This window comes from Equus asinus, chromosome 11, assembly GCF_041296235.1.
Source record: "Equus asinus isolate D_3611 breed Donkey chromosome 11, EquAss-T2T_v2, whole genome shotgun sequence".
Classification (NCBI taxonomy): domain Eukaryota; kingdom Metazoa; phylum Chordata; class Mammalia; order Perissodactyla; family Equidae; genus Equus; species Equus asinus.
The window spans coordinates 10995385-11022955 of NC_091800.1; the positions used below are offsets into that span (position 1 = coordinate 10995385).

The 27571-nt window shown below is 40.6% G+C and overlaps 1 protein-coding gene across 3 annotated transcripts in view; it reads left to right on the forward strand.

Moving 5' to 3' along the window:
* MTUS2 (microtubule associated scaffold protein 2) overlaps positions 1 to 27571 on the forward strand; it is a 560716-nt gene that overhangs the window by 213416 nt on the left and 319729 nt on the right. For 2 of the 3 annotated variants that reach the window (XM_070520454.1, XM_014843839.3), the window contains one exon: positions 18438 to 18632. In XM_070520454.1, the coding sequence (XP_070376555.1) occupies positions 18438 to 18632 (195 nt within the window). Of the gene's footprint in view, positions 1 to 18434; positions 18633 to 27571 lie in introns of all 3 variants that reach the window. The other variant, XM_014843838.3, reaches the window with a different exon arrangement.

The window sequence follows — 27571 nt, forward strand, 5'->3', positions numbered from 1 at the left end:
TTGTGGTTTTGATTTGAATTTCCCTAATGACTAATGATGTTGAGCATGTGCTCATGTGTTTATTGTAAAATTCACATGCTTATTGTCCATTTGTATATCTTCTTTGGAGAATTGTCTACTCAGATCTTTGGCCCATTTTAAATTGGGTTGTCTTTTTATTGTTGAGTTTTAAGAGTTCTTTATATATTTTCAATACAAGTCCCCTATCACGTATGTGATTTGCAATATTTTTTCCCATTCTTTTCACTTTCTTGATTGAGTCCTTTGAAATAAAAAAGTTTTTAATTTTGATAATGTCCAATTTATCTGTTTTTGTTGTCGTGGCTTGTGCTTTGCTATCATATCTAAGAAGTTTTTGCCTAACTCAGGTTCATAAGGATTTAAGCCTGTGTTTTCTTCTAAGAGTTTTATAGTTTTCTCTCTTTCATTTGATCTCTTATCTGTTCTGAGTTACATTTTGCATATGGTATGAGGTGGGAATCCAACTACATTCCTTTGTGTGTGGCTATTCAGTTGTCCCAGCACCGGAGCTTCTCTTTTAAATGTTAATGATTTGGTTTTGCTGAGATTTTGAGATCATTCTCAGTTGTTGGACAATTTACCCTACCCTCTGGTTGGCAGCTCATTCCATATCATCACTCTTTCAGGTCTCTCTCCTTTTCATCACTCTTCACATTCAGGGACTTTTCTACCTGTATCCGGATTCACAGCTATTCTCTAAGTGTTGAAATTGCTAAGCTTGGGAGCTATAAATGTTGGGTGATCAGCCGTCTTGGTTTCCCTGGCACTAGGAGTTTCCTAAGATGTGAGACTTTTTGTTTTTAGGTTTTCTTTTTTTGAGCAAGATTAGCCCTGAGCTAACATTTTCTGCCATCTCCTCTTTTTGCTGAGGAAGACTGGCCCTGATCTAACCTCTGTGCCCATCTTCCTCTACTTTACATGTGGGACGCCTGCCACAGCATGGCTTGCTGAACACTGCCATGTCTGCACCCGGTATCTGAACCGGCGAACCCTGGGCTACTGAAGTGGAACGTGGGCACTTAACCACTGCACCACTGGGCCGGCCCCAGATGTGAGATGTTTAAAGCTAAAACTGGGACAATCCCCATGTAAAGCTGAAACATCACTGTCCTAGTAGAGAGACTGCTTCATTGAATTGAGCCTTTTCCTCAAATCCAGAGAGCCAGATGTTGGCTGAACTGCAGTTGTCTGAAAGCTGGAGGCTAGAGGACCCATTTCCAAGGTGGCTTACTCACATAGCTAGCAAGTTGGTATGGCAGGAGCCCTCAGTTGCCACCCTGTGGATCGCTACATAAGGCTGCTTAGGTGTTACAGCATGGCAGTTGGCTTTCCCCAAAGGGAGCAATCCAAGAGACCAAGGAGGAAGCTGAAATGTCTTTTACAATATAGCCTAAGAAGCTTCACATCCTCAGTATTCTACTAGTCACACAAGTCAGCCCTGACCAATTGTGGGAGGGAGCTGCATAAGGGTCTGAATGCTAGGAGGTGAAGATCATTGCAGGGAGAGGGCATCTTGGAGGCCGGCTACCACAGTCTGCTCTCTGGCTTCTCATAATTTATGCCCTTCCCACGTGCAAAAATAACACTCCCACCGATTGATGGCCCCCAAAAGTTTCATCCTGTACAGCATCAGCTCAACATGCAGATTGTCATCATTTGAATCAAGTTCAGGCGTGAAACAAGCTACTTAGGTATAGTTGAATCCAGTTCCTCTTGAACCCAAAACCTATTATCTAAAGAGAGAAATTTTTCCCTCCACCCACCCAATAGACAGCAGTGGGGCAGGCACAGGATAACTTCAGTAGAGTGTTCCATCAAAAAAAGAGGAATAACGGGAGTCACACAGTGACAGGAGTCATTGGCCTATAGCAGTTCTGAAATGCAGCAGGGCACATGTTGGTGATTCCTTGATTAAAACTAGATTGTACTACTGTTTGGGAATGATTTTTCATAGCTCTTGGCTATACCCTCTGGGTTCTTGATTCTGCCCTCTTAGTCTTCCTTTTCAATAGAAGGTTTGCATCTTAGGGGTTTTCTCAGCCTGCTTCCTGGAGTGGAAGTTTGGACATCTAAAGACCTCCTTTCATTTGGTATTGTCTCTTGATTCTTTCAGTCTAAGCTGGCAGTATTTCTGTTAATATAATTCTCTTAAAAAGTTTGTGAGTCTCCTATGAATATTATTGGATTCACCTTATGAGACAAAAGCCAAACTCAAAAATAAATTGAAAATAAGCCTTTCTCGCTCTTGGGCTTGTCTGAGGGTATGAGTGACAACAACATTAAGACTTTTTGAAGCCTTAATATTTAACACTTATTTCAGGCATTGCCTTAGATCTTTCTGAAGTCTTACTAAAGGATTTTACAGTCAGCCCTTTGCTTCATCATTGGACCATGTTTTTCTGACAGCAGCCTAGGTATGATCTTTATCCAGAAACCATTTCTTAATTTTGGTATTGTTTACCATCTGGAGAGGGTGGGAATTTTCAAGAAGTCCTAGCTCCTTTATGTTTAACAGCTCCTTTATGTTAACATCTTTAGCTTATCCCTCTACTCTTCACTTTATCAGAAGAGTCGGAAGAAGCTGGATAGCATCTTCTGCACTTTACCTGGAAATCTTCTTAGCTAGATTCCTAAATTCATTAGATACAATTTCTATATTCCATATTATAGCAGGTAACATTGTTGCTAGACTTTCTGCCACCAACTAACAAGGATTCACTTCCCCTCAGTTTCCTTGCTTTCCTTTAAGCCCTCACTGACAGCTTCTTCAGGGGCCATAGGCATATGCTAAAAGTCTCTTTGAAGCTCTTTAATCTTTCACTAATGTTCTCTTCGAGTTCCTTACAGTGTCTACCCTCTGCCTGGTTCCAAAGCTGCTCCTACATAGTTAGATTCTTGTTATGGTAGTACCAGTATCTGTATTAGTTATATGTTGGGGAATATATATCTAGGTACCAGTATCTGTATTAGTTATATGTTGGGGAATAACAAATCACGCCAAAGCTTAGTGGCTTAAAATTACAGTAACCATTTATCATCTAATGGTTTCTGTGGGTCAGGAATTTGGGAACAGCTTGGCTGAGTAATCCCAGCTTGGAGCCTCTTTTGAGGTTGTAGTCAGATTTGGTTAAGTCTATAGGCATCTGGAGGCTTGACTGAGGATAGAGGACCCACTTCCAAGATGAAATCATTACTCGCATGGCTGACAAGTTGGTGCTGGCTATTGTCAGGAGGACTCAGTTCCTCTCCTGTGCTCAGGGCTGCTTAAATATCTTGATGGCGTTGTTGGCTTCTCCCTGAGTGAGAAATCCAAGAGCTCAAGGAAGAATCTACAATATCTTTTTTGACCTAGACTCAGAAGTCACAATCTGTCACTTCCACAGTATTTTACTGGTCACACAGGTCAGCTCTGATTCACTGGTGAGGATCATTGGAGAGCCACCCTGGAAGCTGGCTAGCATGTACCTTGACCGATGTTCTGTAGTTTTTTCTTTTGGTGGGGAGATACTTTTTGCAATTGCAGCAACAGTGACATCAGTAACAGCAACAATAGTGATGCCTATCATTTATTGTGTGTTTACTACATGTCAGTATGATATGCACTTTAGATGCAGTTTCTCTTCTATCATTATAGTGGGTAGATGACTTTATCCTCATTTTTCATGTGAGGAAACAGACTCAGAGAGTTTGAGTCTGGCTTGAGATATGATACACTTCATTGTAATTATATCAGATCCATATCTTTACTACAATCTTGAAAGGTATTGCATTGTTTGTGTCCTTCTTTTCTCCCGTGGGAGAGTTGCAGCTTTAATACTGAAGAATTTTTTTTTTTTTTTACTGTTTCCCAGCGTGAAGGAAACTTGGTAAAAACAGCTGCTGTTTATTCATATTCCTGAGCAAGGTGAGAGAGGAATTGTTTCTCAGCCATTTAAACAGAGCAAACCACCTCTCTACAAAATATCTGTGAAAGAAGAAACTGTTTTTATAAGAAACAGGAAAAACTATAGTAAAATTTTTAAAAAGTAGTTTGGTTCAAATAATGTATTGCCCTGTACGTATAAATATATCAGGAAAAAAATCCACTTCAAATATAAAATTATAAGCAAAAATTGGCCTTGAATAAAAACTCTGAATCATTCTACTTAATGCTTTTGCCTTCGTTTATTTCTTTTCCTCCCACAGCACTGGGTCTCGCCTCTGTCCTGGCCTTGCTCTCTCCTCTTTCTCTTTGGCTGTGGTTATTTATGAACAAATGCCTCTATTCCAGTAGGTTGTAAACCCCACTTGGAGACTACTCTTCTTTGTTTCTGAATTTCCCACAGTACCTTGTAAAAATGGTAGACATCTGTGAATGCATAATGAATTGGATTAATATACATTTACTTTCTTAAAGTCCTTTTTTTACTGGCTTGGATATCAAGAATGTTGGACAGTGATGGATGGATCTTTATCAATATAAATTGAACCTTAAAAGCACTATGATTTGATTCTAGTTGGTTGAGATAATTCTAGCATTAGAGTCATATTTCAAGGAGAATCAATACAAAAAGGAAAAAAGGCAAAACCAAATATAATTCTTGAAGTTTCATAAAAATGTGAAGATTTGCATCCTTCAAAGGATTTATCCTTCAAAAGAAAAATAGTATTACTTTGAAAGAGCAACATATCTTTTAAATATTCGATAGCAGCAAAGTCTCTTTTGTTGTTCAAACAGGAATTTTTATCTTTTTGTGTGTGTGTGGCAAAATCTTGCCAGAAGCTAAAGCTTGATAAAAATAAAACAAGTGAGTCCACCTTCAGTGTCTTTGTATGGGATTTGAATATTTGATCCTAGAGTTTTTTCAATGTTTATTAATTTTTGAAGGTATTTTAATTATTTCTCCATTATGCTTATATTCACTTGGAAAGGTCTTTGATCTGCTGTACAAAACATTTCTTTCACCTGGCTGTTAGAAGGGTTTTTGTGGAGGACTCACAATGGCAGACCAAGTTTTATATTTGACAAAGGCCCTTTGAAAGTGAAGGTACTGATAGAGATCGGGAAAATATCTGTCAGTTTCCTCTAGCTTAGTATAAGCCTGTTACTGAACTGAATACAAGAATTGTTTATTCTTTTTTTAAACTTTTGTTTTAATGCAACAGCTTTATTGATATATAATTCATATATTATATACAATTCACCCTCTTAAAGGATACAGTTCAATGCCTTTTAGTTTATTTACAGACTTGTGCCACCATCACCACAATCAATTCTAGAACATTTTCATGATCCCAAAAGAATGAGACCTGGTACCTATTATTGGACACTCTTCATTTTCCCTCCACTCCAGTCCCTGGCAACCACTAATCTACTTTCTGTCTCTATAGAGTTGCCAATTCTGGACATTTCATATAATGGAAGCATACGGTACGTGGCCTTTGGTCTCTGGCTTCCTTCACTTGCCTTAATGTTTTCAAGGTTCATCCGTATTGTAGCACGTATCAGTACTTCATTCCTTTTTATGGCTGAAAAATGTTATAGTGTATTGGCATTCCACATTCCGTTTAACCATTCATCAGTTCATATACATTTACATTGTTTCTACCTCTTGGCTATTATGAATAATGCCACTATGAATGTTCAAGTGCAAATTTTTGTGTGGACATTTGTTTTTATTTTTCTGAGGGATACACCTAGAAGTAGAGTTGCTTGATTATATGGTACCTCTGTATTTAACCTTTGGAGGAACTGCTAGACTGTTTTCCAAAGTGGCTGTATCATTTTACTTTCCTACCAACAATGTATGAGGATTCTAATCTCTCCACATCCTCACCAGCACTTGTTAGTATCTGTCTTTTTGATTATAGTTATCCTATAGGATATGAAGGGGTATCTCATTGTATTTTTGATTTGTGTTTTCCTGATGGCTAAAGATGTTATGCATCTTGTCATGTGCTTATTGGCAATCTGTATATTTTCTTTGGAGAAATGTCTATTCAAATCCTTTGCTCATTTTAAAATTTGGTTGTTTTTCTTTCCATTGTTGAGTTGTATAGTTATTTATGCATTTTGGATACTAGACAGTTATCAGATATATAATTTACAAATATTTTCTCTCATTCTTAGGTTTTTTTTTTTTAACTTTCTTGATAGTGTCCTTTGACACAGAAAGCATAAAAGCTTTCGATTTTGATGATATTCAATTTATCTATTTTTTCTTTTGTTGCTATAGCTTTTCATGTCATATATAAAAAATTATTGCCTAGCATGAGGGCATGAAGATTTATATCTATGTTTTCTTCTAAAAGTTTATAACTTTACCACCTACATTGAGATCCTTAATCCATTTTGAGTTGTTTTTAATCTGGCTTGAGGTAGTAGTCTAGCTTCTTCTTATGCATATGTCTATCCAGTTGTCCCAGCACCATTTCTTGAAAAGACTATTCTTTCCCCCATTGAATGATCTTGGCAGCCTTGGCGGGATTCAGTTGACCGTAAATGTTGGGTTTATTTCTGGAATCTCAATTCTGTTACATTAAACTATGTGTCTGTCCTTATTCTACTACTCTACTGTCTGGATTACTTTATACTGAATTTTGAAATTGGGAAGTGTGATCCCTCTAACTTTGTTCTTGTTTTTCAAGATTATTTTGATTATTCTCCGTCCTTTGAATTTCCATGTGAATTTTAGGATCAGTTTGTCAGTTTCTGATAAATTTTGTCAGGATTTTGATAGAGATTGCATTGCATCTGTAGATCAGTTTTCAGAGTATTACCATCTTAACAATATTAAGGGGCCGGCCTGGTGGTGCAGCGGTTAGGTTCGCGTGTTTCGCTTCTTGGCGGCCTGGGGTTTGCCGGTTTGGATCCCAGGTGCGGATATGGCACCACTTGGCATGCCATGCTGTAGTAGGCGTCCTACATATAAAGTAGAGGAAGATGGGCATGGGATGTTAGCTCAGGGCCAGTCTTCCTCAGCAAAAAGAGGAGGATTGGCAGTAGTTAGCTCAGGGTTATTCTTCCTCAAAACAAATGAAAAAACAATATTAAGTATTCTAATCCATGAACACAGAATATCTTTTCATTTATTTGTATCTCCTCTAATTTCTTTCAATAATGTTTTGTAGTTTTCAGACAATAAGTTTTACACTTCTTTTGTTAAATTTATTCCTATTGTAGCCACCGTGAAGAAGTAGATGGACCCATACCCTAGCTTGCTTGGATTCCCATTTAGTAGTAGTAGAATATTCAGGTAACTTGGATTTATAGTAAAGCAAAGTGCAATATTACAGAGCAGCCTTTTCATGAAGTAGCTTTGTAGTCTAAAAGCAGTGCATTTCATATTTTCAGACACTTTGGTATAAGTAAAATAGTACAAGTAAAATGCCTGTACTTTGGTTCTCACATAGTTGGAACTTCACCAGTGAGGTGATTGCATAGATACCTTACACAACTAACTGGAAAACCCTCATTTGCTTCACTTTCCTAGTGGAGATTGATGATACCACACACATACTGCAAGATGGTATGAAAAGCTTTATTATTTTCACAGTTGAGATTTCTTAGGAGAGCAGGACAGGCCTCCCCAGCAGGTCCAAAATGGCTTGAGAGAGAGCAAGGAAAGGTGAATCACTTGGGGTTTCGCTGTGGTAGGGTGCCGGCCAGGGTGCATGTTTGGTAGGCTCTTGCGTAGTTCTACTTTCCCATGGGCACCAAAGGATGCAGTGCCAGGCTTTCTTATAAGCTTTCCCAGATGTCAGGAGAGGGAGAGCCCTGATGTTTGACTGATGACTAAAATGTACTATATTTCGTTTAACTGAATTTGAACTTGTTTAGTAAGCCATTATGGCGCTCTTTTAGGCTTGCAGCCTGAGGCCAGTAAGGAAGGCGAAAGTTCTGTTGAATGCTTCAAGAGCCCAGTATTGTGGATTCCGAGAAGCAAAATGATTGCCTTGTTCACTATCAGTGATGTTTGGAACTCCAAACATGGATAAGGACTGTCTTTGTGAGGCCTTGTATCGTGGCTAGTAGTAGATGGAGAAACATGTGTGAACTTGATTTATATTTTGGGTCTCTGTGACACAGAGATTCTCACAGGTTTGTTCTTTCTTACTCCAAAAGAGGCGACCTTGAACAGAGAATTGTTGCTGCCGTTGGCTGGATCAGACAGCTAGACTATTGACAGTGGCCCAAGAGCGTAAAAATGTGCAGATGGGACCAACTTTTGAGCAGAACGTCCAGTGTGAGATGACTGTCTGAAGTTTGTCTAATTGGACTGACCCTTGGGTTCCATCTTTTATCAGGGACATCTTGCTTAAGGGATGAAAAGCAGCAGCTCTACAAGCTCTGTCAAGTGTGATGGTGATGGTTCTATCCTTAAAGTGTACAGACTCCCTCTGCTGTTCAAAAGTTGATCTGAAAGGGCTCCCCAGGTGGCCAACGGGTCTGAGAGAGGCGTGACCTCCTCCAGCACTGTGGCATCAGGCAAGGGAGTGAGAACAGGGAGGTCACGCCCTCCCACAGGTGGGATATGCCAGGAGGCCCAGGTTTGGCTCCATTCTGTACCAAGAAGGCCTCGCTGTCTGTGCTGAGCTTGTGGGATGCCCCTTCTGTAACTTAAGGTATAGTGAGGACCGGGGTCTGGAGGGTCACAGTTTCAGGGCAGATGAGAGCTTCTCTTTTCAGGAGAGACCAGCCTGAAGTCAGCGGTTGCCACTCTAATATCATATAGTGCATAGCCAAGGAGGATATTTTCTTGCGTCAGAATCCCATGGGCCACTTATAACCATTATGGGTGGTCTAGAGTCTCCAGGAGGCATACTAAAGCCTCTACAGGGAGGGAGCCTAGTGGTCACAGGGCAGTATGTATTGATTGCAAATGGGACAGATTCTAGAGCCTTTTGTTGGCAAGGACCCCAATGAAGTCGGGCCGATTTGCAAGTAACAGCATAAATGGGCTTAAGTAAAATTTGCATATGGAGAATATTTTGCCTCTTGAACCCAAAAAAGCCTAGAAGGTCCTTGGCTTCTTTTATTATTTTGGATGCTGATAGGATCACTAGCTGTTTCTTGACAGTGTCAGGGCTGGAGTATCCCACAGCTTACCACAGAATTTTCAGGAATTTAGCGAAGGTGGCAGGGCCTTGCACTATGCATAGGGCAATGGCTCATCCCTTTTTTGTGAGTAATGTATGTCCCGAATGAGTGTGTCAAATGAAGGTCCTCAGAGGAGGATGTCATCAATGTAGGGTCAGACCTGTGCTCCCAGAGAAGGCTGGATGCAGTCATGATCTAGCCTGAAAAGATCGCCTGTGATGGCAAGGCTGTTGAGGTAGCCGCCATGTAAAGATGTGTTGTGTCCCTTTGGAAGCAAAGGAAAATTGTGACTGAGAGTCTGTCGAAATGGGAACTGAACAGAACATTTTAGCCAAATCTATGATAGCAAAATATTTTCCAGTTTCTGATTGGATGGAGTCTCTAATTTCAATAATATTGAGTCCGGAGGCCTTAATGAGTAGCACAATAGCATTAAGGTTGCATAATCCACTGTGAGGTGTCATTCATTCCAGGTTTAAGGACAGGCCAAATTGGGTTGTTAAGTGGAGAAGCAGTGGTCTTGTATAATGGGTTTCAGTCCTTGTAGGCTCTGTTTTAATTTACATTGAGTCATATTAGCTACTTTACTTGGAGGTATCCATGGGGTCTCATTTTGTCAAGCCAATTTGTATGTGTCAAAAACCGAATTTATTTAAATTTATTAACCATTAAGTGTTCGTGCCCACTGTGGGATGTTTTAGGGCAATGGATGCTATGGCTGGGGAATTTCGTCAAGACGATCATTCTTGTGGTTGAGGTGAAGCATACCTCTGTGTTCTCTATTTTTTGTTCAGTAACTCCCTTATGGTTATAGAATGTTACAGGGGATACATTGTTCAAATTTACTGAGATGCCCAGCTGTAACTGTAGTTTGAGCCCCAGTATTGATTAAGGTCATGAAGGTTTGCCAATTGGTGCATTTAAGCAGATGTTAAACTTAGTTCAGAAGTTCTGTTGTAGAGGTACAAAAGTCAGTGCCCATTTATCTTTTGTTGTAGAAGTTCTTTTAGTGAATTTTGGATTGGGCCTGGCCCCGTGACAGAGTAGTTAAAGTTCCGTGCACTCTTCTCCGGCGGCCTGAGTTTGCAGGTTCGGATCCTGGGTGTGGACCTACTCCACTCATCAACCATGCTGTGGAGACATCCTGCATACAACATATAGGAAGAGTGCAACAGACGTTAGCTCAGGGCTAATCTTCCTCAAGGAAAGAAAAAAAAATGGATTTACAGTCGGGTCCAACTATGGACATCTGTTTCAGTTTTTTGCTGCTTCTCCTGTATCCAGGTTTCTTTCTCTCTCTCTTTTCCCCTCACTCCCTTTCTTTTTTTCCTGTGTTGTTTTTACTGGGAGTGGTCTCTACTCTGCTTATATTTATAAATTTCCTTCAGAGATCCTCAAATCTGGGCTGGAGACCTCCCCTGTGGCAGTGTTACTTTATAGCATTTTAGGACCCTGGGCTGAAGTGGGGTTTGAAGTAACCCCTTTGCTGTGCCACAGAGATGGCTTGGGTGTTTTTCTCTAGAACCCTGAGGATCAGGATTTTTGTTGCAACAGAGGCATAGGCAGCAGCAACAGAGGTGTTTAGGGTCCGGCTGAGACATCTGCTTTTAGGAGTGCAGACCTCAGCACTTCACATAATGACTTTTTGTTTTCTTTTTGTCTTTTTTCCCCCAAATACTTCATTTTTGTGAGTGGCCAGCCAGTGGGCCTGTATTAGCACAGGGCAGTCTTTCCCCTGAGCCTAGCATCAGTCACACCTTCATTCTAAGACATACAGATAGGTGCAGGCTAAGATACCATGAGCCAAGGCTACTTTAAGAAGGACCCCACCCCAATCCCGTATTCTTGTCCTTAAAAACCAATTGGTTATTGAAACTTCCAACTTAGGTCAGGTAAATCTGTAACAGAGGCTCTGCAGGACTCGCTAATGCAGTACAGACCAGCATGACTCAAATCATGAGCTGGCTAGCAAGCAGCAGCTCAAGGGCATGCTCACCCGCAGGCAGCTGAGCCAGTTAGCGTGCAAAGCAAGAAGAAAGAACCCCTGTGTGAAGAAAGAAGGTCACTGTCTCAGTACCCTGGCCATAGCACCTATTGTTGTGGCCACTCTGCAGAGGTAGGATGGACCCCCACCCAAAGTTTGGTTTGGACGTCAAGACTGATGCCATACACAAAGCAGGAGGGTAGGAGGAAGTTTGTCACTTACATAATATAGGTCTCTGGGGAGAGCAGGGCAGGCCTTTCAGACATGTCTGAAATGGCTTGAGAGAGCAAGGAAAGGACACTGGGTCCGCTTTTTTATTGTTCTTAGGGGGTGGGGCAGGGAGAGGGTTCCCAAGGAAGTGGGCAGGGGCTTGTGTAGTTTGAATCTCCTGCCAGTGTCAAAGGAGGGAGCGTGGGACTTTCTTATCAGCTGTCCTAGATGTGGGAAAGAAGGGGGTGGGGAATTTAGAAGGGTGCGTGAGGTTTGAGACTCGGTAACTGCATATTGAACTGTATTCTGCAAACCTGCTGAACTCATTTGTTAGTTTGCATAGTTTTTAGTAGATTTCATAGTGTTTTCTATACACAAGATCGTGTCATCTACAAATAGAGAAAGCTTTGCTTCTTGTTTCCAATCTGCGTGCCTTTTACTTTATGTTCTTGCCTAATTGCCCTGGCTAGAAGCTTCCGTAAAATGTTGAGTAGAAGCAGTGAGAGCAGACATCCTTGTCTTGTTCCTGGTCTTTGGGGAAGCATTCAGTCTTTTTCCTTTGAGTATGATGTTAGCTGTGCATTTGTCCTTAGCAGGTTGAGGATATTTTCATTTATTCCTAGTTTGTTAAGTGTTTTATCATGAAGTGCTGTCGGAATTTGTCAAGTGATTTTTCTGCATCTATTGAGATGATCGTGCGGTTTTTCTTTATTCTATTAATATTGTATAGTACATTGATCAATTTCCATCTTAAATCAATCTTTCATTCCTGGGATAAAGCTCGCTTGGTCATGATACGTAATCCTTTTTATATGTGGCTGGTTTCAGTTTGCTGTATTTTGGTGAGAATTTTGCATCTACATGTGATATTGGTCTGTAGTTTTCTTTTCTCATGATATTTTTGTCTGGTTTTGGTATCAAGGTAATACTGGCCTCATAGAACTAGTTTGGAAGTGTTCTTTTTCTTTTTTTGGAATAATTTCTGAAGAATTGGTATAAATTTTTCTTTAAATGCTTGGTAGACTTCACAAGTGAAGATATTTGGTCCTGGGCTTTTCTTTGTGGGAAGTTTTTGGATTACTAATTCAATCTCTTTGTTATAAGTATATTCAGATTTTCTGTTTCTTCTTGAGTCAGTTTTCATACTTTGTCTTTCTGAAATTTGTCTACTTCTCTAGGTTATCTAATTTGTTGAGATATAGTTGTTCATAATATTTCCTTATAATTCTTTTTATTTCTGCAAGATCAGTAGTGATGTCCCCTCTTTCATTCCTGACTTAATTTGAGTCTTCTTTAGTTTTCTTGGTCAGTCTAGCTAAAGGTGTGTCAGCTTTATTGATCTTTCTAAGAAACAGCTTTTGATTTAGTTGATTTCTCTATTGTTTTTCCCTTGGTTTCATTGAATTCTACTCTGATGTTGACTATTTCCTTCCTTCTGCTTGTTTTAGGTTTAGTTTGCTCTTCTTTCTTCAGTGTCTTTAGGTGAAAGTTTACTTTATTGATTTGACATCCTTTTTATTGTAGGCATTTACAGATACAACTTTCTTTCTAAGTACTGCTTTAGTTACTTCCCGTAAGTTTTGGTATGGCGTGTATTCATTTTCTTTTGCTTTTCTTTTATTTTTTTTAATTGCAATAACATTGGATTATAACATTATATAGCTTTCGGATGTACATCATAATATATTTCGAATTCTGTGTAGATTACATCATGTTCACCACCCAAAAACTGATTGTAGTCCATCCCCTCACATGTGAGCCCAATCACCCCTTTTGCCCTCCCTCCTTTCCCCCATGGTAACCACCAATCCAATCTCTGTTGCTATGTGTTTGTTTGTTGTTGTTTTTATCTTCTACTTGTGAGTGAGATCATACGGTATTTGACTTTCTCCCTCTGACTTATTTCACACAGCATAATACCCTCAAGGTCCATCCATGATGTCACAAATGGCCGGATTTCATCATTTCTTATGGCTGAGTAGTATTCCATTGTGTATAACTACCACATCTTCTTTATCCATTTGTCCCTTGATGGGCACCTAGGTTGCTTCCATGTCTTGGCTATTGTGTATAATGCTGCAGTGAACATAGGGGTGCAAGTATCTTTATGCCTTTGCATTTTGAAGTTCTTTGGATAAATACCCAGCAGTGGGATAGCTGGATCATATGGGAGATCTATTCTTAATTTTTTGAGGATACTCCATACTGCTTTCCATAGTGGCTGCATCAGTTTGCACTCTCACCAGCAGTGTACGAGGCTTTCCTTCTCCCAACATCTTCTCCAACATTTGTTGTTTCCTGTCTTGTTAATTATAGCCATTCTGACTAGAGTGAGGTGATACCTCATGGTAGTTTTGATTTGCATTTCCCTGATAGCTAATGATGTTGAGCATCTTTTCATATGCCTGTTGGCCATCTGTATATCTTCTTTGGAGAAATCTCTGTTCAGATCTTTGGCCTACTTTTTAATTGGATTGTAGGTTTTTTTGTTGTTGAGATGTATGAGTTCTTTGTATATTTCGGATATTAACCCTTTATCTGATATATGGTTTGCAAATATACACAATAGCCAAGACTTGGAAGCAACCTAGGTGCCCATCAAGGCACGAATAGATAAAGAAGATGTGGTATATATACACAATGGAATACTACTCAGCCATAAATTGCTCCACAGTCTGATCCAATTAAATTCAGGCCTCTTTTCAGGGGTGAAAGCCATTCTTTGAGGTTATTCTGACCCCTGGAAGGCTCTTCTTAGCTCTTTCACTGGTTCTCTTTGGTAAACTAGCTTACCTACAGTTTATCTTCTTGCTCTCATGGAGCTACTAGCCTCTTCTTTATTGCTTACCATCAAAAATCTCCATTGTTTTCAGGGCTGGTCCCATGCATAGTGGTTAAGTTTGGTGTGCTCCACTTTGGCCACCTGGGTTCACAGGTTTGGATCCTGGGTGTGGACATACATCACTTGTCAGCCATGGGCTGCAACCCACATATGAAATAGTGGGAGATTGACACATATGTTAGCTCAGGGCTAATTTTCCTCAAGCGAAAAAAGAAAAGAGGAAGATTGGCAACAGATGTTAACCCAAGGTAAATCTTCCTCAGGAAAAAAAAAAAATCCATTGTTTTCAAGAGTGCCCTTATGCTTGAACTTCTCCCTCACTGTATTCCAAATAAAGTCAGTTTCTTTGTAGAGTGCTTCAGCAATCTTTGTTCTTATGGCCTGTGTCTACCCTTGGGCAAAATCTCTTAGTTAGGGTTCTGCTGGGGTGGGGGTGGGGGGGTGGAGGTGGGACAATGGTCTGTTTCTTTTGGGGTGACATTCCTGATTTACAAGTGGGTGTTAGGCAGGGACAGTAGCTTCTAGTTTTCTCTTTTGCTTCTCCTGGTATTGAACCTATAGTCTACAAGTGAGCCAGGACAACAGTGATCAGGGTCCCAGTATTTTTGACTTGCTCTGCCTGGGGTAGTACCTTTGCTTTGCTTTGCTTTCTTTCTTGAGGCTGCCTGAAAGAAGGGTCCCCTGACCTCTAGGCCACACTTGCAAGTAATTTAGCCTCTGCAGCATAGACCTGGGGGGAAGAGATGGGCATGGGGATGGGAAGTGATGGTGGCCTGCCTCTCTGAGTGAGGTAGTGTAGCTCTTAGCTAGGGGGAGAGGAGATCCGTCATCTTAGCCGTAGCCCCCCCCCCCCGCCCCCCCCCGAATGGAGCTTTCATCATGCTGACATGGATGGGGTGCGGGGAAGGAAGGGAGTGAGTCGTGGCTCAAGTGCCATTCACTCTCAGTGTTCTTAGGAGATTTAGTTGATTTTCTTATATAAAGTTTTCTTTATTTGCTATATGCTCTTAGGACAATTTCCAGAGATTTTAAAAGATTGTTGTTTTTTAAAAATAATTTTCACCAATTATGTTGTTTCCCTGGACAAGGTATCCATGGAGCTCCTCATGCCACCATTGTGGAAGTTCCCTCTCTTACATGTCTCCTCAGTTTTATTATAATATTAATTGCTATCATTTATTTATTGAGGGATTACTAAGCACCTCGATACATTATTTCTGTCAAAGTCTGTATTCTTGAATAGTCCAGGGACACTAAATACTTGAAAAAATATATTGCTCTGACATGTTGGACTTGTTTGAAAAGTAGTAAGGCCTGCATATTTTTATAATTGTCCTTTTTTTTTTTTTTTGAGGAAGGTTAGCCCTGAGCTAACATCTGCTGCCAACTCTCCTCTTTTTGCTGAGGAAGACTGGCCCTGAGCTAACATCCATGCCCATCTTCCTCTACTTTATATGTGGGATGCCTACCACAGCATGGTGTGCCAAGCAGTGTCATGTCCGCACCCGGGATCTGAACCGGTGAACCCCAGGCTGCCGAAGCGGAACTTGTGCACTTAACTGCTGTGCCACTGGGCCAGCCCCTATCATTAAGTCCTTTTTATAAGAAACTAAGAATAAATTAAGGCATATTCAATCAGGGCAACTGAATGTAATCATTTCACAGCGTGAGTTGATATCTTCTGTTGAAGTTTTCAAAGTGCGGGCCAGGGACTACCTGAATAGGAATCACTTGGGTGCTCGTTTAAAAAGCAGAGTTTTGAGCTCCCCTTCAGACTAGTTCTCATGCAGAGGCTAGTGGAGGTATTCAACTCATACCGTGGCCTAAATTAATGTAGTGCAAACCTGGCTAATGCACACTTCAACTAAACTTGATTGAATAATAACTTGTCAAAACCACTGTGCTAGGAACTGGTGGTGTATAAAGAGTAAGACCTGCTCTTCCAAACCCTGAAGGTGTGTACGCTATTCGTGAGATTTGTCTGGTGGAAGGAGAGACCGTGGTATAGTAACTTGATATATAGTATGTTACATTAAATTATATACACAGAGTTGGGGCAAGCATACTTCAAGTAGCCTAAACATACACACACACACACACAGACACATGCACACACACAATGTGTGCCTTTATTAAAAGGAAAAGCTGGATTAAGGGAAAGTGAAAGCTAAAAAGTCATTTAGAGACCAACTTCCTGTGTACTTGGAGTCCTGTGTTGTCGATTCTCCTCTCTCCATATGTTCAACTGCCACCTTTCTACTGATGGACAGTGATTGAATTTAGGTTAGGGTAGAATACGATAAATATCTCTGACCATTTTCAGTGGCTTGATTGCCTTATGTAATGGTTTAATAAACGTAGTTTTCATACTTAAATAAATATTAAATGAATGAACCTGTGTGCCAAGGTGGTCTGTTAGGAATTCTGACTTTTCCTTCCTTCCCAAATATGGGTTTGTTTTCTAGGAAAAATATTCATATTCTTATTACTTGATCTTATATAATCTTAAGTCAATTATTGATTAACTGGGTTAGGAAGGAGGTTATATATAACTGAAAATAGTATCAAACTGTGTTCACTTATTGTTGAAATCACATCTGATTTTTAGCAACTCTTTTACTGTTTTATAGGCATCACCCAAAATTGATTTGGCATAAACTTATTGTGAAAATAATATCTGATGTGTGGGGACAATTTCATTTTCTGGGGATATCATCTAAAAGTAGGCACAGTAATATTACAACAACAACTTAAAGGCGTTGAACATGACATTTAATTGCTGATATAGAAGGACCGTTACTACTTATTAACCAGTGACTATTTCTTCTTTGTCTTATTTGAGCATTTCTTCCAAGCATTAGGACAGACCTGAGTTGGGCGCATTTGCAGCCCCCGCTCTCTGTTCCCTCTTCCTTCTGCACTCACCTGATTCTTCCCCCTCTGAGTCCTGGCCCTGGAGTCAGCAAACCTGTGGATGTTCAGATTCCCCCTTCACCTGGACACGCAGCTGGGCACAACTTCACTCTTAAGGGGAGCTGCTCCTAGAGAAAGAGGCACCATAGGCCCAGCCTGGCATCTGTCGGTTCTCTTTATATTTCCACACATAGACACTTTCTAATATACAAATTCTTCATTGATTTTTAGACTGAATTTTTTACAAATGGCCCATTTTTTAAAATTATTAATCTGCAACCTGGTTAATCTTCTAGTAAATAATAAAGAATTGGCTACAGAGTAAGAACACTGTTGAAGGATCTGCGTTTAAGCAGTCATGGTAAATGGGGCTGCAGTGAAAGCTGTTGAGTGGCTTGACTAGAACAATTATACAGAATACTAGGATGCTTGGCCCTTTTTCCTTTTACATTTCGTATTAAAGAGCATTTGTGTGCTGATAATATTCTGGTTCTATCTGGTATCGAGAGACCTCTCGTAGTGTTGGGATGATCATCCCCGTGGCTATGGCTGGAGTCCAGCTCAGACACAGTGGCACTGAGGTGATGGATTCATAGCATGATGTTTTATTATTTCAAAATTAGCTGGCTTTGTACATATCTGGGAACTAATTTTGAAGTTTGCACTAACCTGGAGACAGATAACGGAAAAGGGAGAAAAGAAACCTGGCATTATTTGAGCACCTATCAAGTTCTGTGTTACAGGCAGTAATACTTACACTAAATCTGGGAGGCCCGTTTTATCCTCCCTGTTCCTTTCCTGGGAGGCAGCTGTGGTTCTGAGGGCCCAAGGTTACACAGCTAGTGATTGGCAGAGACGAGATTTAGCCTGGCCAGCTCCACAGTCTGTGCTCTTTCCACTCATTCCTACAACCAACCAAAGGTTAGTAAATGATTCTTTGTACCTGATTCTATGACTTATCACATACTGGTTGTAACTGCTAATGAATATTTCCATAAGGGTTCTTTGCCCATTGTATGTCAGACTTCAAGGTGTGTCTCAACTTCACAATTTTAGGGTAATGTGCAACAGTAAGCGTTTCTCATTCCATTCAGCTTCCTGAGCACTGTATAACTTTCTTTGTGGCCATATAATAGGGTTAGTTGTCTGTCCTTGTCTCATTGGCTTGCTGCCTCTCCTCCTATTGCAGTTCTCTGAAGCACCCGGCCCCCACTGAGGGGCCTTTCTCCCAAAGATGTATTTGTGAACGTGCTGAATTGGACGCTGCAAGATTAATTGTGGTCTGTTTATGATAGAGCTGGATTAGTATTCACAATCTGTGTATTCTTTATCTTGCTGTCAACTGAGAATATATACATCTATTTTTTGGTTTGGGTTCATTTTAGCAGATTTGAAGAAAGCCTCCAGTTCAAATGCTGCGAAATCCAATCTACCCAAATCTGGCCTGCGTCCTCCCGGGTACTCGCGTCTTCCGGCAGCCAAGCTGGCGGCGTTTGGCTTCGTGCGGAGCTCCAGCGTGTCCTCGGTCTCCAGCACCCAGTCGGCGGACAGCGCGCAGCCCGAGCAGAGCCGCCTGGCCAACCGTAAGCGGGGCGCGCGGGGTGGGTGGAGGTGGGGGTGGGGGTGGGGGTGCGGGTGAGGGGCCCGCCCGCGCTGCTGGGGGAAGATGCCCTCGGGCGCGCAGAAGGTGAACAGCAAGTGGGTGTTACAGTGTTTCATTTTATTGGCGTAATAAACTAAGACTGGAGGTTGACTACCTTAATCTACCATTGTTGGGACTTTAAAAAATAATCTACTGAAGACAAAAAGCCTATTTGGCACTGTCGTTTTCTCAGTTATGGGGAGTTAATGTGGCAGAAAAAGACTTTTGAGTTACTCTTAAATCTAGAAAATGGCTTATCCAGGCACTGATTCCAGGAGCCCTTTGCTTTGCGGTTTCTAAGTAAGAAGGCAAAGAAAGATCCAAAAAAGGTGTTACCACATTGTGCTGTCGTGAAACATATTAGGTGTGAAATATTAGTGGAAAGAATCATTTCTGTCACCTCCGATTACCTGTCATTCCTCCATATTGGTGGAGCATTTGGCTGAATTTCTACAAGATCACTAAACGATGTTAGAAATAGGAAAGCATGGCTGAGCTTCTTCAAGTCTGTGCCCAGAAAAGTCCCATTAGGTGAGATGATGCCACTTGAGGCTGGTTCCTGAGACCGATGTTGTAAACTGTAAAGAGTGAATTAAAGCCTCGAGCAAGTCACAGCAGCCACTGTCCCCAGGGAAGATCTGGAGGCTGCCCCATTAGGTTAAGCCTTTGATGACCAAACCCCATCTCAGCCTGGTCAACTTCAAAGTCATTCTTATTGGATCTGAAGCCATGACATCTCAGATGTTGGTTCGCAAGAATTTGCCAGGGGCCAGGAAAGTCTTAGGGGTTTTCTGTGGAGAGCTATTTTGAAGGGATTATGGTAGTTGAATCAAGCTGGAGTAATGAGAGAGGGAGAGGGGGGGAGAGAGAGAGAGAGCGCGAGAGGAGGGGGAAGGGAAGAGAGATTGAGAATGAGATTGATTTTATATTGTTTTTTCAACTGCCTTTCTCCAAGCTTGTTCTTTCTCTGTCTTTTCTTAGGTTTACAGAGATGATGTGTGGAACATTTGTACCTTTACAGTTCTAAATTTTGGTCTACCTAGTTATTCCTATAAGTAATGCCTTTCGTTTTCTGTTCTCTTGATGTGTTTGTAAGCAGTTTCTGAGAGGTTCTGTGCTCGCTTGGTTTCCTGAAGGTGATGTGTCTGAACCCTGCTTTCATGCAGGCTTCATTGTAGGAGTATCACTGTAATTAGGGGCATATCATGGCACAGGAGATGTCTCAAAGTCTGAAATGCGAATATAATAAAGAACTATTTGCACATGTGTAACTCGTATTTTTGGATATGCATGTGTATATTAACAGTCTGAAGATTTTTAAATATAGGAGCAACTATTTGTCATCATTTTTAGTAGTAAAATTCCCAGTGGCATATTTCTCTTTTAGAGGAAGCATATGTGCTAAAAAAATCTCATATGGTCCAGTATATTTCTTTCTAAGCAAGAAGTTAAGGTTTTGATTTCTTACAGAAAAAAAATTAACCTCAGGGTGAATTGACCTATGTCCCCATGGCAGCAGCTTTTGCTAAAAGAGAGCCGACAGGTGTGGACAGAATAATTCCAGGTGTGCTTAGGGCTTTTGTTCTCACCTCTGCTTCAAAGAGTACTGGATAGGGACCCCCCGAGGACCCAGGGAGACAAGAGCTGTTATGTGCCAGAATATAACTCCTTCTTTAAAGACTTCATATTAAAAGCAATATTTACTCTATTCGGAATTGTTTTCTATTTTGAAAGAAAAGGTGTTAGAATCGGTTTGTAATTAGTCACCTAACTTTATGTAAGATTTGTACTTCAGTAAACCACAGAAAACTTTGCACGTCTTTGAAGTGATGTCTTAGTATCATTAATCCTTATACTTGTTATTAAATTTAATGTCAAGAAAAATTTTGTTTCTGTTCTTTAGTGGAGAGATGATTCTTTGATGACAAGGATCGAGTAAAATATGAAGCTCTTGTAAGAGCCATGTCCTTAGATCAGATCCTGGGAGCAGAGCTCTGCTGGCTTAGCTCATAGGAACAGCTAACACGGTATCAGAGCTGGCTCTCTTTTCCTTCTTGGAACGTTGGTCTTTCCTCAGACACCATTTTCACTTAGGATTCATTGTGGGAATACCACTGAAATTAGAGATTACATCGTGGCACAGGAGATGTCTCAAAATCTGAAACATAACTATAGAAAGGAACTATTGGCAAATCTGTAGTTCATATTTTTGGATACTCATGTGCCTGTAAACAGTCTGAACAGTGTCCTCAGTGACCGTGGCGTGCTGTATTTGGGACACTTTTAAGCGATGCATTATGAACTTATTAGTGTTTCTTGGGCTGCCCTGGCTCAGTTGCAACTCTTGCTGTGCTGTTTTCCTGGGTCCTGAGGGGCAAGTGGTGATGAGTGTGGAGAGGAGAGGCCTGTGGGCCCCCTGATCTGTGCAGAATCTGTCCTCCACCTGGGCTCAGGCTCTGTGCCATTAGTTCAGCCCCACCGGGCAGGGGCCTCGGTGTGTCTTTTTACCTTTTCCACAACGTTTGGGCAAACGGAGCAGACACAGGGAAATGAATTCTCTCTATCCATCCTGAGGACCTGAGGCTATCTTAGCATCCAGTCTACCTCCTCATTTTACAGCTGAGCAAACTGGGATCAGAATGACTTGCTCCCGGCTCAGGATTAATGTTCTTTTTCCTTTTATTTACTTCTTAAAGCTGCCAAAGTGGTGAAGACACGCCCGTGATTTAGTCTATTCTTTCTAATAGTAAAGCAAATCTTGGAGTCAGAGTAGCTTTGAGAAGGCCCCTCAGGCCAAACCCACCTCTCCCTGCTCCTTTCCGGGTTGTCACCTGACCTGTGTGAACACTTGAAGTGATGGGGAGCATTCCATCTTGTGAAGAAGCTGGCTCTGAGGCAGGCCGCTCTCATTGTCAGCCAGTGCTCCACGTGGGTTCAGGCTGCCTCTGTGTAATTTCCGATTAGTGGCTCAGTTCCTCTGGATTAACACACAAACTTTCTCTTCATTGTGCTGCAGGAGACAGCCTTTGGCAGCTCCCTTCACTCCTTTGCAGGTTCATCATGTGAAGATTATGAAGTTGGCCCATTAGAACCTCAAATAAAACTTCAAATTACACTAGCTAGTGACCCACAGCTTTTGTAAGATTTAAATTGAGCGGGGCCGGGGGGTGGGGGTGGGGAGTAATTCTCTAACTTAAGACAAATTTAAACTTAAAATCATAGTATTTGAGCAGGTTTGACCCAGTGTGTAGCTCATAATTTTTTTTATAGTTTTCAGAGAAGGAAAAAGCCCTCCAATATGCTTTAGGCAAGAGAAATTTAGAGAAGAACCATTACTGTAGTATTGAATGTTGGTAACCTACTGTAGCCTAAGGTGTAGCTAGTTGTCAGATTTCTTACTAGTTAGATGGAGACTTGATTTTCCCAGTGGGCGAGTAGGTGTAATTTAAAGTTAAAACCTTTGGGGGGGGGGGTGTGTGTGGGAAAAATAGGAAGGCTTAGGGTTTCATGAATTAATCATCAATGAAAATGAATCATATCACCCAAGGATAGAATGATTTATGTAGAGGATCGTATCTCGTTGTGTATTCTGAGTAGCATCTAACATGTTGGATGCTCAAGAAACAGGAAATATCTATCAGAAAAGAATATGCAGAAGATGGCATTTGCATCTGTCCTTTTCAATTTCTCCTCCTCTTCCTCTGTTCACAGATACTATCACACTTTCTCTATGGGATGAGCTAAGACCAGAAATCTTGAGACAAAGAATTTGAAAGAAATACAAAAGAGGAATGAAGGTTTTCTTTTCTTGGTGCAGAAAAGTAGTAGAATGTTTGGGGAAGTAGGGATTGTAGGGGAGGAAGACATTTCCTCTACCCGCTCTGGGTCCTTCTGGCTGGAGAACGAATTAAATTCACATGAGACAGAATAACAGGAGAAAACTAAACAAAGTTTTATAACATGTATACATGGGAGAGGCTCAGGCAAACTGAGCAACTTGCCAGAATGGCTGAAGCCACCACCTTAAATATCATCTTCAGCTAAAGGCAAAGGAGGATGTTGGGGGAGGTTTCCAGACAAGTACAGTAAACAAGAGTAAGATTATTATGCAGATTTAAGTCCTTGCCTTCCACATTGATTAAAAGTGTCTAGAGATAAGGTCTTCCCCTTCTTCCTGGTACAGAGAGGGAGACACATTTACAGATGGAGATTTCCTTTACAAATGTAAATGTCTCTTACAAAGGGTAAGTAAATTCTACTTTTCAAAGTTTCTTTCCTGTCTGCAGTTTTTTAAAAAGTAACCAGCCCAAAATAATCCTCATGCCAAAGAGACATATCTTGGGGTGGCCAATTCCAGTCCCCCACAGGATCTAGTCGAGGAGGTGGACAGAGAGGCTGACATTTGTATAAATAATCATGACACAAGGATATATGTGTGCCCACAGTTTTAAAAATGATACAAAGTTGGATAGAAGTTCATGAGTTGGGGTGGAGGCTTAATTTCTGAGTAGAGTGATCAGGGAGTTTCTCAGAGGTGGTTGTAAGCTGGGCAATATTTTGGAAGGTGGAGATGGGCTCTTGGAGATCTTTTGAGGGGAGTTGTTGGTGCATCCAGAAAACCTTCTGAATCTGAGAGGTTGCCATTTCTGTGCAGCTTGCCAGTTCATCATGGTGTTGTCTGTCTCCTGTATTCTGAGGCTCATGTGTTTGAGCTCCCAAGGTTTGTTCTCAGAAGGCATCTATTCCAGTTTTTCAGTCATCTTATCCACAGTTTCAGCTCTTAGCACTTCGGACACAATACTGCATCCATATCTCTAGTCCCAACCTCTCTCTAGAATTACTCATCTACATTTCAAATGGCCTTCCAGATATCTCCAATTGGGTGACTCAAGTCACCTCAAACTGAACATTTCCCAAAAGTGAATCTTTCATTATCTTTTGAAAATCAGTACCTTCTCTCAAAGTTACTCTATCTTTTAATAATATCTGTGATCTCCTGGCTACTGAGGCTGGAAACTTTAGAGTCAACATTACCTCTCACCTTCTTTTGCATTCAATTATCAAATCTGATCAATTCTTTCTCTCTCTTATTTACTCCTGCTCCCCCTTCTCTCCTCATCATTTTAGTTTAAATCGATGATAGCTCTCACCTAAACTATTCCTAGTTCATCTTCACTCTCTAATCCACCAGCCACGTGGTCCTAGATAATTTTCCTTTTCACTCTGTTTTGATTGCTCCATGACACCCCTGGGCTTGCTTCAGCTGCTTGCCAGAGGTTCCAGATCTTCCATGACCTGCCCAGCCCTCTTCTCCTTTCCCACATGCCATCCCCTGACATATACCCTCAGTTAGCCAACCAGAATTACTCACCTTTGTCTCTGAGGACTTTGTGCTTTCCTGTCTTTGGGTCTTTGTTTGAACCATTCGTCTCTGGAGTGCTCTCTCCTCCCCGCCCCCTCATCTCTCTGTAGATTCTCATTTTCAAGTGCCCTTCAGATACTTCCTCTAAAAAGCCTTCCCTCATCTGTGAACTCAAAGTGATCTTTTCTCCCAGGAACTCTTACAGTCCCTTGCTTATATCACTTTTGTGGATTATCACATGCCATCTTGTTGTAATTATTTGTTTCTATGTCTTGTCTCCCCTATGGACTGTAAGCTCTTTGAGGGTGAGGGTTATGTCTCTTAATAATTTCAGTATCCCTCACACTACCTCGAATGGCCTTTACACTAGTAGGATTTCAAGAGAAATTCTCTCCCAATGAAAACATTTTCTCTTATGTAAGAGTATGAAACAAGAGAGACCTTTGAGAGAGTAACTTTCAGAAGTGTTTTGTATGGGGAAACATTTTCACTTTATCAAGACTGTCACAGGTCTTGATAGTTGGTAAAGTTCATCATTGTGGTTTTCACAATTTTCTTTTCTTTTTTTTTTTTTAAGATTTTTTATTTTTCCTTTTTCTCCCCAAAGCCCCCTGGTACATAGTTGTGTATTTTTAGTTGTGGGTCCTTCCAGTTGTGCTATGTGGGATGCCGCCTCAGCATGGCCTGATGAGTGGTGCCATGTCCGCGCCCAGAATCTGAACTGGCGAAAACCTGCGCCGTCGAAGCAAAGCACGCAAACTTAACCACTCGGCCACGGGGTCGGCCCCCACAATTTTCTAAATTATCTCTAAAATGTTACTTCCATTGACTCTGATGTACCTATAGATAATTTGTACAACTCAAAGAGTAGAAAAAGATAATAGATCGTTTATAGTATAATTCTATTCAGAGATAAATCATCATGTAGACTGACCTAATAGTCTCACAAATGTCTAATAATATATATATCTCCTTGCATATAATAAGGCATTTAAAAAGAATTGGGCTAACACCTTTTTCTGTTGAGGCTTTTCATGAGAGATTTTTCAAAGTTTCCAAAATTAGGTATCTCAATTTGGAGAGGTTAGATGTTCTCATTAAATTTTAGAGTTTTGTTTCTTGTTTTAATACTTAAATAAGTAGATGTTCTGTTAATTATTGAATAGGATTTGGGTTCTGGGGATGATAATCTGAAGTGAAAATCACTAGCCTTTTTGGAAGGTTAATCAATGAAAATAAGGGTTAATATGAAAGCTTTTTGCAAGTTAACTTCAGCATTTATGCTTATGAATACTATAAAATACATTTACATGCATAATATGTTTGATATTCCGTATCTGGCATGCATTCTAAATAAGATCAGAGTTGACAAGAAGTATTATTAATAATTTCCACCGAAACAGCCATTAACCTATCTCATATTCCGTTGGCAAAGAAGGAGTCATTTTTTATTCATGGAAAAAGGAGCTGAAAGGGACCTGTGAGGTCAGATTTCAGAGAAGCTATTGCCTATTTGAGATTAAGCCTTATTAACGTCCTTGTACATTTCCTTTCAAAACACGCTGACAATGATCAGGTCTACCCAGAATGAGATTGGAGTATGAATGTTTTTTGTTTTCTTTTTAAGAAAGCTGACCGTTTATGGTTGTAAGTAAGATAAACTGAAAGTTGGGAGATAATATTTTTATTTATAGTAAAAATAATGTCTAGTTGAACTGCCTCATTTTTCTTGGTTGTCTTGTTTTGTGAAGATCAGATTGTTCGTTTTCCCTTTTTCAATCCGGCACTCTTTCAGCATCTATTATAGAGTAAGCATGAGGCTCAGGGCTGGGGCTACTGTGATCAGGACAACGTGCTCCTTGCCCTTGAGAAGTTACAATCCAGTGGGGAGACAGGAGTGTGCAGGGAACTGTTAGTGTGGCTCTGCTTGAAGACCACGCGGCATTTGGTGGGCGAGTCGGGGAGGAGGTATGTGAAGGAGGGAGCGTCTCATCCCTTTCGCCTGGGGATGAGGACAGAGCTGACAGCCCTCAGGTCCTCACCTGCTGTCTCAGTGCTGCTGTGTTATATCTTCAGATCTAATTATTCCACGCTGATTTTAGATAATGACAACTTTCTGGATTTGCTGTAAAATAATCCAGCAAAGAAAAAAAAACTGGAGGGGGTGGGAAGTTTAGATGAAAAAAGATAGGCAAATTTTTGATCATCCTTGAAGTTGGATGATGGGACTAGGAGAGTTCATTACACTATTTACTTCACTCTTTTTGTATGTTTGAAATTTTCTATAAAGGAAGGTTACAATCCTGCCTTGTCTCTGTATTGGCTTGCATTTCTTAAGAGACATTATGGCATAGTGGTGAAGGATGTGGTCTCTGGAAGTAGACTGCTTGGGTTTGTATTCTGCTTCCACCATTTACCCGCTCTGTGACTTTGGGCAAGTTACTTACTCTCTCTATGCCTCTGCTTCCTCATTGTAAAATAACAATATTACTACTAAGTAAAAATAATGTTAACACCATAGGATTGATGGGAACATTAAAGAGGATTAATATAAGCAAAGTGCTTAGAACAGGGCCTTGCACAATAATAATAATAATGTTTCTATGGCTATTTCCATCCATTGGCCATATGCACTGGCCAAGAGAATTTTACTCTTGAGAATGATTTAAAATCTCAGTTGGAAAAATGGCCGTGATGGATTAACTGTGTCTGGCATGGGTAAGGAAAGTGGTAGTCATAACATGTAAGTCAGGAAGATGACATGCAGTCCATTTCAAAATCTTTATAATCACCTCTCTCATATATGGTGAATAGCTTTCTGAGAATTAAACTGAAACATAGCATTTATGAGACATTAGGGTGGCGGTTCCAGAAGGTAATCAGTTGATTTTCATGGGAATCTCTTACTTTGGGCTATAAGCTTGTGGTTGTTTGGATATTTATAAAATACAGGCAAGAAAAGTTGTATTTTGATTTCTTTATCTAAAAGGGCTTTGTCAGGCCCTTAGCATGTTATCTTTTAAGAAAATACGTTCAGTTGGGTTCCCTTTAAATGAAACATTTATGCAAGGTGACTAATACATAGCACATTAATCTAAGCTGATGGCTTTTAAAACCTCTGCTCAAAATAGAAACTAAGAGTTGGATCTGATTTTATTTCTGTGCCTTTCTAATGTCTGTAGGAAAAAATGGGAACATTTGCTTTTGCAGCATGTGGAGGTTTCACACAGTTCTCATTTTGCTAGAGTCTAATTTCCATTGTACTAGGGTTTTACTTTGTCAAATATCTCAACCCGATTTGGGTGGGTGGGAAAAGAGAAGAGTGAGAACAAAAACCAAAATAAGCTCCTGATTTTCTCTGGAAATGAGGAAGTCAAACACATGTCTCTGATGGATTTAAATATCTATGTCCCTGGAATCTGTAATTATGTAATTTAAAGTATTCTTTATAAGGAGAAAGTAGAATCATTTTCAGTGAATCTTGCTGTTAATTTTCCCAATTATCCCCACACATTCAG